This window comes from Pongo pygmaeus, chromosome 17 (assembly GCF_028885625.2).
Source record: "Pongo pygmaeus isolate AG05252 chromosome 17, NHGRI_mPonPyg2-v2.0_pri, whole genome shotgun sequence".
NCBI classification, from domain to species: Eukaryota; Metazoa; Chordata; class Mammalia; order Primates; family Hominidae; genus Pongo; species Pongo pygmaeus.
The window spans coordinates 26793445-26805973 of NC_072390.2; the positions used below are offsets into that span (position 1 = coordinate 26793445).

Consider the following 12529-nt stretch of genomic DNA (forward strand, 5'->3'; position numbering starts at 1 on the left):
GCCTCCCGAGTAGCTGGGACTACAGGCACCCGTCACCATGCCCAGCTAATTTTTTTTTGTATTTTTTTAGTAGAGATGGGGTTTCACCGTGTTAGCCAGGATGGTCTCAATCTCCTGACCTAGTGATCTGCCCGCCCCGGCCTCGCAAAGTGCTGGGATTACAGGCGTGAGCCACCGCGCCTGGCCATGGGAGCTTTTTATTTTTAAACACAGTACACAGTATAACTATCATACCTAAAATAATAACATTACTGTTTTAAAATACTCAAATTTCTAGTCAGTGTTCCAGTTTCCCAGATTGTTTCTTACAGATGCTTTTTATAAAATCCACATCTAGGCAAAGTCCACAGACTGGATTTGGTTGGTATGTCTTGCAAATTTATTTTACTCTGTGAGTTCCTCTTTGCTCTTTTTTCTTGAGAATTTATTTGTTGAGGAAACAAGTTCATCTCTGTCCTGTAGAGAGTCCCACATCGTAGACTTTTCTCATTCATCACATCTCTGTGATATTATTTAATATGCTGCTTTCTAACTCTGTATTTCCCGTAAATTGGTAGGTAGTTCCAGGGCTTGATAAGAATTCAAGATTTATTTATTTATACAAGGATACTTAAAGTATACTTTCATTAGGAAGCAAGCCAAAAATATCTGGTTGTCGCTTGTTTTATGGTTTTAAGAGTGATCATTGTGTTCGGATATCAGCTTGATCAGCCCATTATGAAATTCCGAATCAGCTTTTTAACTAAACTACAATATACCTACGATAAAGACCCTAAGTAGATAGCTCAGTCAATTTTTACCAATGCATACACCACGTAACCACCATTCAGACCAAGATACAAACCACGTTCAGTCCCCAAGAGGCTTCCTCACGTTCCTTCCTCAACAATACCATCAGTATCACCAAAGAGAATCCATTCTTAAGCCTAGCATCATCAATTGCTTTTGCCTGTTTTTCAGCTTTGTGTAAATGAACCAAACACTATGTCTTCTTCTGAGACTGGCTTATTTCACTCTGTGTTGTCTGTGTGAGAATCACCCACGGTGTTATATTGGTAGTTTATTATTTTATATTGCTAAGAATAATTCCACTGAATGAATACCCACTGTACAATTTATCCAACAGCTGATGAATGTTTGGGCTGTTTCCAGTTTTTAAATATTATGAGTAAACCTGTGATAAGCTTATCTTTTGGTAGACGATTCATTTCTGCAGTCATTTCTCTAAGAATAGAAGAGCTCAGCCTCAGACTGCGTATATGTTTAGCTTTGGTAAATGCTGTCAGTTTCCAAATGGTTGTACAGTATTTACTTCCTTCCTACAGTGTGTAAGAGTTCCAGTTACTCCACAGCTTCACTAACACTTGGGATTATCATTTATTTGTCTGTCTTTAAAATTTCAGCCATTCTGGTGAGTACACAGTGGCATGTGATCCTGGCTTGAATGTGGATTTGCCTAAAAACGAATAATGTTGAGTAACTTTTCTATGCTCATTGGCTATTTGGGACATCTTTATTATTATTATTATTTTCTTTTTGAGATGGAGTCTCGCTCTGTCGCCCAGGCTAGAGTGCAATGGCACGATCTTGGCTCACTGCAAGCTCTGCCTCCCGGGTTCACGCCATTCTCCTGCCTCAGCCTCCGGAGTAGCTGGGACTACAGGCGCCCGCCACCGTGCCCGGCTAATTTTTTGTATTTTTAGTAGAGACGGGGTTTCACCGTGTTAGCCAGGATGGTCTCAATCTCCTGATCTCATGATCCACCCGCCTCAGCCTCCCAAAGTGCTGGGATTACAGGCGTGAGCCACTGCGCCAGGCTGGGACATCTTTTGTCTTCAATGAAGTACCTGTCAAGTTTTTTGCCCATTTAATAAATTGAGTTGTCTATCATTTTCCTACCGGCTTGCAGTACAGCAGTTCTTAGACATCGTGGCCTAGTCCTTTGTCAGACACACGTATTATAAAACTCTCCTCCCACTGCCTTGCTTTTTCACCCTCTTATTGACGTCTTTTGATGAAGAGAAGGGCTTAATTTTAATGAAAGTCCAGTTTGTCAATATTTCTTTTAAGGCTAGTGTTCTGTGTCCTGTTTAACAAATCTACCTGTGGTTGTGAAAATTTTCTCCTATGTTTTCTTCTAGAAGCTTTGTTGTTTTACTTTCCCCTTTTGGTCTACCATCTATCTGGAAGGGATTCTGTACACGGGGTGAGGGAGACCAACGTGTCCAGGCAGTCTTCCCCACCCCCTGCCGTGCTGTGTTGCAATGGCATCTTTGTTGTAAGTCAGATGACACTGAGGTACGGATCTGTCCCTGGACTGTCTCTTCTGCTAATTAGAAGATTAGCTGTTTTCTATTCTTGCATTAACATTACACCGCTTTTCCTATCAGCTTTGCACCTAATACTTTCGGCAGCTGTTGAAGACCACTGTCTAATCTATTATTTTCATCAAGAGTTGCAAAGTGGTGAAATCTTAATTCTATCCATTTAATCTAGCTTTATTAGCTGGGAGACACATATAAAGAAAAACACTCCCTATTTGCATACCTTGAATATCTGTGGCTCAAGGAACCATTCACTTCAAAGAACCTGCAGGTCTTGTCTCAGCCGGGAACTCTCCACCCACAGCCGTTAGGTGGCGCTACACTATGCTGAATGCCATGCTCTTACCTCCAAGAGGAACACTGGAGTGGTTTGACTCTTTCTTGGCCAGTACTGGGGGATGCCAATGTAAACTAACTTTGTTTCTTATAGCTAAAAAAAACCCTTAGATTTAGATATATAAATGTAAACAAAAATAAATATTCTCACCAGGCCTAGGTCTCATGCCCACCTTGATGCTAAGAGAGCAAGAGACAGCCCCACATGAACAGAGGCGGGGCTTTAGGGAGGGGGAGTATTCCAAAGAATTATCAAGGTTCTCTCAGTGGAAAATGGGAAGAGATGCTGCACAGGCAGGAGAGAAGAAACAATGGATGCCTCCCACCGTCCACTGTGAAGAACGGCTGATTGCTTTAGGTTTTACATGGAACAGCAATGTTACTGGTTAGTTCTGTGGTCACAGCTGCCTCTGGGAAGAGTGTTGTTGACAAGGTGCAGTGAGTTAAGAAGTCTTTATGTCTTCTTGTTAGGCCTGTCCTGGTGCCTCAACTTCTTCGAGTCACTAGTAACTTAGTCCTGTGGGTTAAAGCACTGAACGTTTTTAGAAAGCCACTAATCCCGGGGGGAACGATGCATTATACATCTAGCTCCAGATGCTGGGGGTCTCCAGATGCAGGCAGGGGTAACTGCAAACTATTTTTAGTATTTTAGAAAAATCTGACATATCTAATACAAACGAACTACAATGTTAATATTCTTTGCTGGGATTGTATCATCTCAGTGTGAGCCTCTTGTTCTGATCAGAGGTTGGATCTGGATTGAAGAGAAATAATAATAGGGATGTGGACTGCTAATGAATTCTTTTTGTCATTTTCTTGATAGAGATTTTTTTTTCTTTTTTTTTGAGATGGAGTCTTGCTCTCTCCCCCAGGTTGGATTGCAGTGGCACCATCTCGGCCTACTGCAAGCTCCGCCTCCCGGGTTCACGCCATTCTCCTGCCTCAGCCTCCCGAGTAGCTGGGACTACAGGCACCCGCCACCATGCCCGGCTAATTTTTTGTATTTTTAGTGGAGACGGGGTTTCACTGTGTTAGCCAGATGATCTCGATCTCCTGATCTCGTGATCCACCCACCTAGGTCTCCCAAAGTGCTGGGATTACAGGCGTGAGCCACTGTGCCCAGCCGACAGAGATTTTTTAATGCACTGGGTCCATGAGAAGAAAGGGGGGATGACAGCAACTAGAGAAAGGTGAGGTTAATAAACTGCTTTTTAGAGGACAAAAGATTGGAACTTCCGGTTGAAGCCAACTGTGGGTAGGTTCTTAAGGCTCTTTCCAAAGGAATATCAGTTTCCTGCAGGATGAGACACTATCGTGTTTTGATCGTTGAGAGGCAGGTAGAGTCCTGGGCTTCCAGGGAGACTTCGCAGGCCCGGGGTAGGAGGTGGCATTGCATCAGACAAGGGCACTGACTGGAGAGTAACCCATGCCCTGAGCCAGGTCTGCAACTTTAACTAGGCTTGATCTACCGGGAGTGAAACTTTATTTTGCCTTCAATTTAAGAGAGATCTTATTGTGTACTTCTAATGATACTTCACTGAAAAGTGACATTCGCTTATCCTTTAAATTTCCCCAAATTCTCTAAACATCTTCCTTAACTGCCGTGACTTTCTAATTGCCTGTTCTATTAAGCCGATTCTAGCTGGTTGATTAGCTACATATCATTGCCAATGAGAAAATGCTGTTGAAAGTGCTTTGCGAAGCATGGCATTCTCTATTCAGTGGCTCTCAACCTTATTATCTCAACACATTGAAATCACCTAGGCATTTTAAAAAAACACCCATGTCTGGGCCCCACTCCCAGAGATTTTGATTTAATTGGTTGGGGTGTGGCCTAGGTGTGGGCTTTTTTTTTTTTTTTTTTCCATTTAAAGCTCCCCAAGTAATTCTCAATGTGCAGGTAAGGCTGGGGGCCATGTGTAGCAGGGGTGCCCACATTTAGCACCTGCAAAACCTGCTGGCCTGGAAGCCCCATTTTGGGGACACTGGCTGTAACCAAATCCTCCCAATGTACACATTCTCCCAAAAAGCATGCATGCATGCACGCACGCACGCACACACACACACACACACACACACACTCCAGGTCTTTTGAGACCTCTGACATGATTTCCAATTGAATAATCAAGTAATGTGATGGTAAACTGGCCTTTGGCTGGTGGGACGGAGCCCTGAGTTGTAGCATTTGTTGATTTCCATGATGTAAATCCTTCTACCATGGATGAATTCAAGTTACCAACAGTTGAAGACCCAGCTCAGAAAATTCCTGAAAACTTAACAATTGGCCCTCAAGAGCCAGTGATTTTTTTTTTTTTTCTTGGCAGCGGGCGGTGGGGGCAGGGGTCCTAATCAAAAGGTCAGTGCTTGTTTGTACAGCAGCGGCACACCATCCAAATGCAGAACGTGCATATCCTGTTTCCTGAAAAGCCAACCAATCCCTCACTGAGTGTCATGATCACCCCTTCACCTAGACCTACTTATTTCTTCTCCATTTCTAGTGAAACAAAAGACAGAGAACTGGGAGGTGAGAGTGAGTGTGGGGCCTGGCTGTTCTGAAATGAAGAGCTCTGTCAAGCACTTACAAGCAGTGCACAACGGTGCGGCCTTCCCCGCCGTTGTATTCCTCTTGCCACTTGTCCACCTGGCGAATGAGCTTCAAGAAGGAGCGCTTAGACACTGGTGTGTCCCTGTACATCGGCCAGCCCAGGAACTGGAATTGCTGCACCATCCGATATCCATCTTGGGGCTACAAAGAACCAGGCAACAATCGGGGAGTGGAAAGAAAACAGGCATTATTTACTGAATTCCAGTGGGCTGATTCCACCTACTTGATCTTCCCGTTATTAAAGGCGAGTCCTGCCTACAAATTACCAAGGTGGCTTCTGCTGGCTTGAAGAGTTATGGTTTTTAATCTCGAGCAGTTAAAAACAACCAGGGGTTTTAAATGACAGGCCAGACGAATGACAGGCCAGTGAGGCAGAATGCTTCCCATTCTGCAAGAGCCAAGAGAAAAATAACACAGCATAAGCACTGACCACATTGTCATGTTAAGTGGTAAAATAACTTCAATTACAGGTAAATTACAGGTAATGAATAATTTATAACGTGGAGATGTCTGTGAGCTCAGTGTGAAGACAGAGAACGCTGCTTCCTGTGAGCATAATATGGTTTTGCTCATTGATGTTGAATCTTGCTAAGATAGCAACAGTTAATTAACCCTTAGTCATACTGAAATAGAATTGCAGAATTCAAGAAAGTGTTACTTAGCTTATGGGAGAAACATGAAAACAGCTTTAATCTGGCCACGGCTAAATCACTTGGACTGTATCTTCTGTGGCCTTCAGCGGCATCTGACATGGGTGACACTCTCTTCTTGTCAACACGCTTTCCTCACTGGCTGGTCCTTCTCCCACAGCAGTCCCTCCCTCTCTCTCTGCCTCAGTCTCCCCTTCTCCCAGACCTCTTGCTGACAGAAGCCCCCAGGCTCAATCCCTAGGGCCCTTCCTCTTCCTCTGCCTCTCATTTGATTTCATTCAGGCTCATGGCTTTAGATATTACCAATATCCCAATAAGTCATAAACTCATATATCTGGTTCAGCCCTCTCTCTTGAATTTCACCCTTATATTTTCAAAGGCCCACCTGATATTCCCACTTAGGGGCCTAATAGTCATCCCAAACCTACTATGTCTACAACTGAGCTTCTGATCCTCTCTCCACAATGCCCCCCACCCCCAAACAATCCGGTTACATGGCCAGCCTGGACAACAACTCAGTCAGTGTCCGTTCCATCATCCTAGCTCTCAGGACGGGAACCTTGAGAGCCCTCTCCATTCCCCAGGATCGTGCTGGCTCTACCTTCAGAAAATATCAGAACCTCCCACTTCTCATGACCTCCTGCTCTCTCCCGTCTCACCATGATTTCCTCTCCCATCGCTGTCATTTCTCACGGGGATGATCCCAACAGCCTCCTGATGCCTCTCTCCTCCAGTCTATTCTCAACACAGGCGCCAGAGTGCTCCTTTTAAAATGTCAATTACACCATTGGATTTTTGCACTCAAAACTCTGTAATGGCTCCTTATTTCCTTCAAAGCAAAAGTCCAAATGCTGACAGTGACTGCCAGGCCCTTCCACCCGGGGCCCCCAAGCCACTGTCCTTCCAGGTGAACTGCTCACTCCCCATCAGCTACTCTTGCCTCTGCTCACTGAGCCTGGGCCACGCCGCCTCCTTGCTGTCCTGGCACTCACATGCAAGGCCCTGCCTTGGGGCCTCTGCACTGACCCTTTCTTCTGCCTGGAAAGCTGCCTTCCCAGAGAGCCTTGGTGCTCCCTGGCCTCCTCCGTCTTGGCTCACAGGGCACACATGTTTACAACAGAGCTTGCTCCCCACTGTGCAAGGCCCTAGCCCTTTCTAACCCCCCTACTTCTTTTCCTGTAGAATTTGTCACTTCCTAACTTACTACATCTATTATTATATCTGTTATTTATTGTCTGATTTCTGACAATGATTCTTGCTTGACCAAACTTTCGTCAGGCTGCTGAACCTTCTCCTAGGCCTATCCATGAACTTCCTTGTAAAATCCAGTTTTAGCAATTTCTGCTAAGTCACCGTGGGCAAGAACCACCCACCCTTAATACCTGACCATATTTGATATCTGATCAGGTTCCTTGGATGTCTGGTCACCTGGCCTGCCTTCAGCTAGAATCCTGTTAAGTCAGTTTAGCCAGAATCCCCTTACTCTTGATGCCTCTTCTTAGTAATTTTCCATCCACTGACCCCCACCCTGCCTGCTGGCTATAAATTCCTGCCTGCCCATGCCATACTCGGAGTTGAGCCCACTCTCTCTTGCCCACTGCAAGGTCCTGTGACAGGGGTCCCTGCACCTATCGTGATGATGTTGAATAAAGTCTGCTTTGCTGTGCTTTAATAAGCATCATTACTTTCTAAATACTGCTCCCATTAGAATGTAAGCTCCATAAGGTCAGGAATCTATGTTTTTTGGTTCACTGACATATTCCAAACTCCTGGAACAGTGACTGACATAGAGTGAATGCTCCAAATATTCAGCGAGTGAGAAAAATGAAACCATAAGCACAGACACGACAGGCCCGTCTCTTACTCTGGCTGCATTGTAAATGCGGAATATCCTGCTGATGATGTCCTCTTCTAGGTCAGCAGAGACAAATTCCACCTGGATGGGGCCATGTCTGTGTACTCCGTTTTCTGGCCAGTACTGTGGACACAACTGAATTCAAAACATACAAACACGAGGTTAATTATAAGAAAAAATTTACTCCTAACAGTTTGGATAGGGTTAATATTGACATTCAGTAATCCTTTTTTTTTTTAAGAGATAGGGTCTTGCTCTGTCTCCCCAGCTGGAGTGCAGTGGTGCGATCACAGCTCACTGCAGCCTTGAACTCCTGGGCTCAAGCAACCCTTGCACCTAAACCTCTCAAGTAGCTGGGGCCAAAGGTGTGTGCTACCATGCCTGGCTAATTTTTGTATTTTTGGAGAGACAGGGATCTCCCTATGTTGCCCAGGCTGGTCTTGAACCCCTCTTCTCCAGTGATCCTCTTGCCTTGGCCTCCCAAATTGCTGGGATTACAATTACAGATGTGGGATTACATTACAGATGTGGGATGCTGTGTTTGGAGACATCATTCAGGAATTCTGAAGATTTCACTGACTCCCTTTGTTTTCTTTTCTTTCTCTCTTTTCCTCCCAGCAATGTAGGCTTTTGGACTTCCTTGCTGGCTGATTCCTCAACTCCACCTGTCTTTTTCCTGGCACTTTTTCCTTCATTTTCTCAGAAAGCACCTTTTAGCCATGAGTAATTCTGCTTTCCAACGAGGTCATGTGGATGGCAGTCACCATGTCCCCTTTTACATGGTGAAAGGAACTCTCATCAGGCCCCGGGGAGAGGCACTAGGTGCCACCCCAGGATGTAAGGTACTCAAGATGGCTATACAACTCTTAATGCCCGGATCTCCACGCTCTGCTGGCTGGGATTGCATGTGGATTTATAACCACTATTGGGAATAAGGCTATTTTGTGACAAGGTTTGGAACTGATAACATTGTTGGGTTGCATTTTTCTGTTCCAGTCCAAACCCTTGCAGCTCAGATCTAGCAAATCTGCTGTAATAAGAGTAAATGCTTTGCTGTTTTGCCTGGAAGTGGCCTAATTAAAAAAGCAATTTCCTAGAGCCTCAAACTCTAGGTATTGTTGATACTGAGTAACTAGAACTTTTGCATGAATGTAAATGTACAACTCAGGGCAGTAGGAGTGGTGCTGGGCATGGTGGCTTATGAAGGTGCTTATTAGCCAGCACCCCACAAAATTCCTACCCTTGGAAACAGTCAGGAAGGAAGAACTGCTAAGATTTTTCTCTTCAAAAACCCTTCTCAAAGCCCCGAAACCTTAACAGGCATTTAAAGTTTGAAATTACACTTCCTTTGGGACTTCTTATTCCTATGACTTTTTTTCAGTAGCATCTACGTTTTTTGTTTTTTTTTTTTTTTTTGAGACAGAAGCTCATTCTGTCGCCAGGCTGGAGTGCAGTGGTGTGATCTCGGCTCACCACAACCTCTGCCTCCCGGGTTCAAGCAATTCTTCTGCCTCAGCCTCCTGAGTAGCTGGGACTACAGGCATGCGCCACCACACCCGGCTAATTTTTGTATTTTTAGTGGAGAGGGGGTTTCACCATGTTGGCCAGGATGGTCTCGATCTCTTGACCTCATGATCCGCCCGCCTCGGCCTCCCAAAGGGCTGGGATTACCGGTGTGAGCCACTGCGCCTGGCTGCATCTAACTTTTATCTTTCTGATTTAGCTGAGGGACAGGTGGCCTATGGAAAGGCAAGGGGAGAACTACTTTATTATACAACCTGTTTCTATCCTGGGCCAAGAGCAGAGGAAGACAATCACCTAATTTTATGCAGAATGATGTGTCAGAAAAGGAGGATCCACTGGTTGAATTTCTAGATGGCTTCTATTTTCCAAAGGATCTAAAATCTCATTGTCAAAGGTTGCTAAGGTTGATTTAAACCCAAGATTGCAGGATAGTTTTCAGTTAGCAGTGGGCCAACCAAAACAGCAGTATCTCTCTCTCCATCACAGAACAGTTAAGGTTGGGATTTTATAAGTAAGAATGAAAGTAGGGTAACCAAGGGTGCTTTTTATGTTAGCTAAGCTGATAGTATTTTAAAAATTACATTTATTTATTTTTAAATAATGCTTCCATGAAATATTTCCTTCCTCACCAGCACTTCCTGGTGACAAGTTATAAAACTGCCTTTTCAAATAATAGCATGTGATGTTTATGTTCTTTCTGATGCCCAAAGGGTACCCACTGTTGAAATTAATAGGCATTATGACGGGAAGCCGAGATGTTAATAAAAGCTGTAAATGCACATCTGAACTGTTCTGCCCATTTTTCTACTGCCTGAGCTTACTCTGCTTTCTGCTTACTTTCTCAGTTCAAGCTCCTGACCAAAAGTTTGCCACTTACACCAAAGAAATATGAGTGACGTGGGTTGTGCTTGCCTCTTGGCACGTTGCATTCTATGCTCTGCCCAAGTAAACCATGTAGAAAATGGCTTAAATGGTGCATAACACATCCGTGAACCGGACCTATAAATACTTAAAATAGTTGAGTGCTATTCTTGTAGAATTGCAAAGCCTTTACATTCAAATGCTCAGTTTAGTGTTCGCTAAAAGACTGAATCCCAGGAGCCTCTTTTCTCTCACTCTGAAAATCAGCTCTGTCTGCTGAATAGAACTGGAGTCTTTTTGTCTCTCCTACCCATGAACCAGCCAAGGCTTGGTTTGAGTCCAGATAGTTCGGGTTTAGAATGTGGCTTTAGAATTCCAATGCAGTTTTTCAAAAAGAACACACTGGAATCACTGATGTCTTGTTCACTAATATGAACAAAAATATCTCCACATTTCAAGATTCACATTAAGAAAAAAACCATAATGATTCTAAATAAGGAAGAAGTCCCTTATTCTATAAGTGTCTGTGACTTAAGACTCTGGAATTAGTGAAATTTCAGCCATGCCACTGTAAGTTAGAAAATCAGGATCCTTGGTTCTATTTTGAGTTGGGTCTTTGAAGCTTCCCAAGCTGTGGTGTCTGCTTGTCTTTATAAATGACTGTAAGCTCACCTTCTCAGAGCATCAATGGGGAAGAGTTTTAAAATATTTAACCTTCTTAAGCCAAAAGGACTGGATAAGAACAAAGATTATCATTATTATTTCATTAACCAGCTTTCAGGCAAGAGCTTTGACAATATAATGCAGTGCCTCAGATATAATTAAAAACCTTATAGAACTGAATTGAATGTCCATGCCATTTATGGCTGGATGATGGCAAGAAAACAGATTGTAGGAAGGAAAAATCTTGCCATCATGTCCAGTTGGGATGCCGAAATGCTTCAGACATGTTTTTTTTTTAAGAAAAAGAAAGAATTTGTGTCTACTGGACAGGAAATTAATTCAGTTCCAGAACAAGTTTTTTCTTAAAACACGCTAGGGTCAAACTTCCCGTAATGCCTACTGTCATGGTGGTTGTCTATGATTGGTATAGGCACATCCCAAAGCAATAAATTCATCTCCTAAAGGGCCACTGCACTAATGCTTGCCTGACAACCTGCTTCAAGAAAATGCGTCTAACTCTATTACTAACATTGAGTCATCACTGTCCAATTCTTTCTCTTTAATGTTTAAGAGTAACTACGCAAAAGCCCCATTTATCATTCCAAACTTCTCTTATCTCCAAGTCCCAGTATTATTTCTTTTTAATATCTTTACTAAAGCATTGAGAAAACTAATTGCTGTGCCTTAAAATTGCTTGCCTGTCTCCGCTGTCACCCCGACACTGTCACCCCGCATGACGATCTCTACCTGTAGGCTCCCGGTGAGCCGTGCCAGGAAGCACACAGTCACTCCAGGAATGGGATCGAGGCCGTGTCAAACGCTATCTTCCCTTCTCCACTGTCCTCTGGTTTGCTCATTCTGCTTTGGCTCTATGATGTTCAGGTTCCTACTGAGCTCCGACTCGGTCTGCGACCTTGTCAACCTCCAGTGAGTATTTCCATCTTTTAGGAACAGCTCAACTTCTGGCCCTGTCTTGCCCTGTCACCTCAACCATCTATGATTTCAGCCTGTATTTCTGGTTTCAACTGACTTTGTAACCCCTAATTCTGCCTGATTTCTAATCGTTGTGTTCAGCATCCCCAGTTCTCAAATTCAACTGACACTTGAGGCCTCACACTAGGGCCTGCACTTCTCAGGTGCAAACAAACTCAGTGTGCAAACAAACTTGACCCCCTGGCACTAGCTCTGCCTGTAAGAAGTCCGGGTCTCACCTGGGCAGGATCCACATCATTTAGCATAACTACGGATGTGCAGTGATAATCCAGGACCAGTCTCCAAAAGTCTTTCACTGTGTTTGGCAAAGGATGCTGGGTGACTATAAAAGCTGAAGGCTGTTTATAGCTCTGCAAACACAAACAAGAATGCTCCAAATATACTCAGGAAAATGGGAAGAGAAGAAGCTAAGTTATTTCATGCAGAAGGAAACTTGTGGCACAAAACACTGAACATGTTTAACAGCTGTTGAATTCTGTCACCATTGTCAGCACCAACATAGACTAAATATAAACTTCTCTGCAGAATAATAGTGATAAAAGTCTTACTTTGATACCAAGAAAACTTAATTAGTATCTCTTATCAATTTTTAAAATATTTCTGGTAGAGAGGCAATATCGAATCTATACATAATTATCTTGATGGAGAAAATTTAACTTTACTTTTAAAATTACACGAAATTAAAAGTTCTGCTTTTTCTAAAACTTGTTTGCTAGCA

At 43.6% G+C, this 12529-nt stretch overlaps 1 protein-coding gene across 20 annotated transcripts in view; it reads right to left on the bottom strand.

Moving 5' to 3' along the window:
* The window catches only part of PTPRM (protein tyrosine phosphatase receptor type M), an 840386-nt gene that overhangs the window by 14376 nt on the left and 813481 nt on the right, over positions 1-12529 (bottom strand). For all 20 annotated transcript variants that reach the window (XM_054460379.2, XM_054460383.2, XM_063653925.1 and 17 more), the window contains 3 exons: positions 12030-12161; positions 7780-7905; positions 5243-5406 (listed from right to left, as the gene is read on the bottom strand). In XM_054460379.2, the coding sequence (XP_054316354.1) occupies positions 5243-5406; positions 7780-7905; positions 12030-12161 (422 nt within the window). The remainder of the gene's footprint in view (positions 1-5242; positions 5407-7779; positions 7906-12029; positions 12162-12529) is intronic.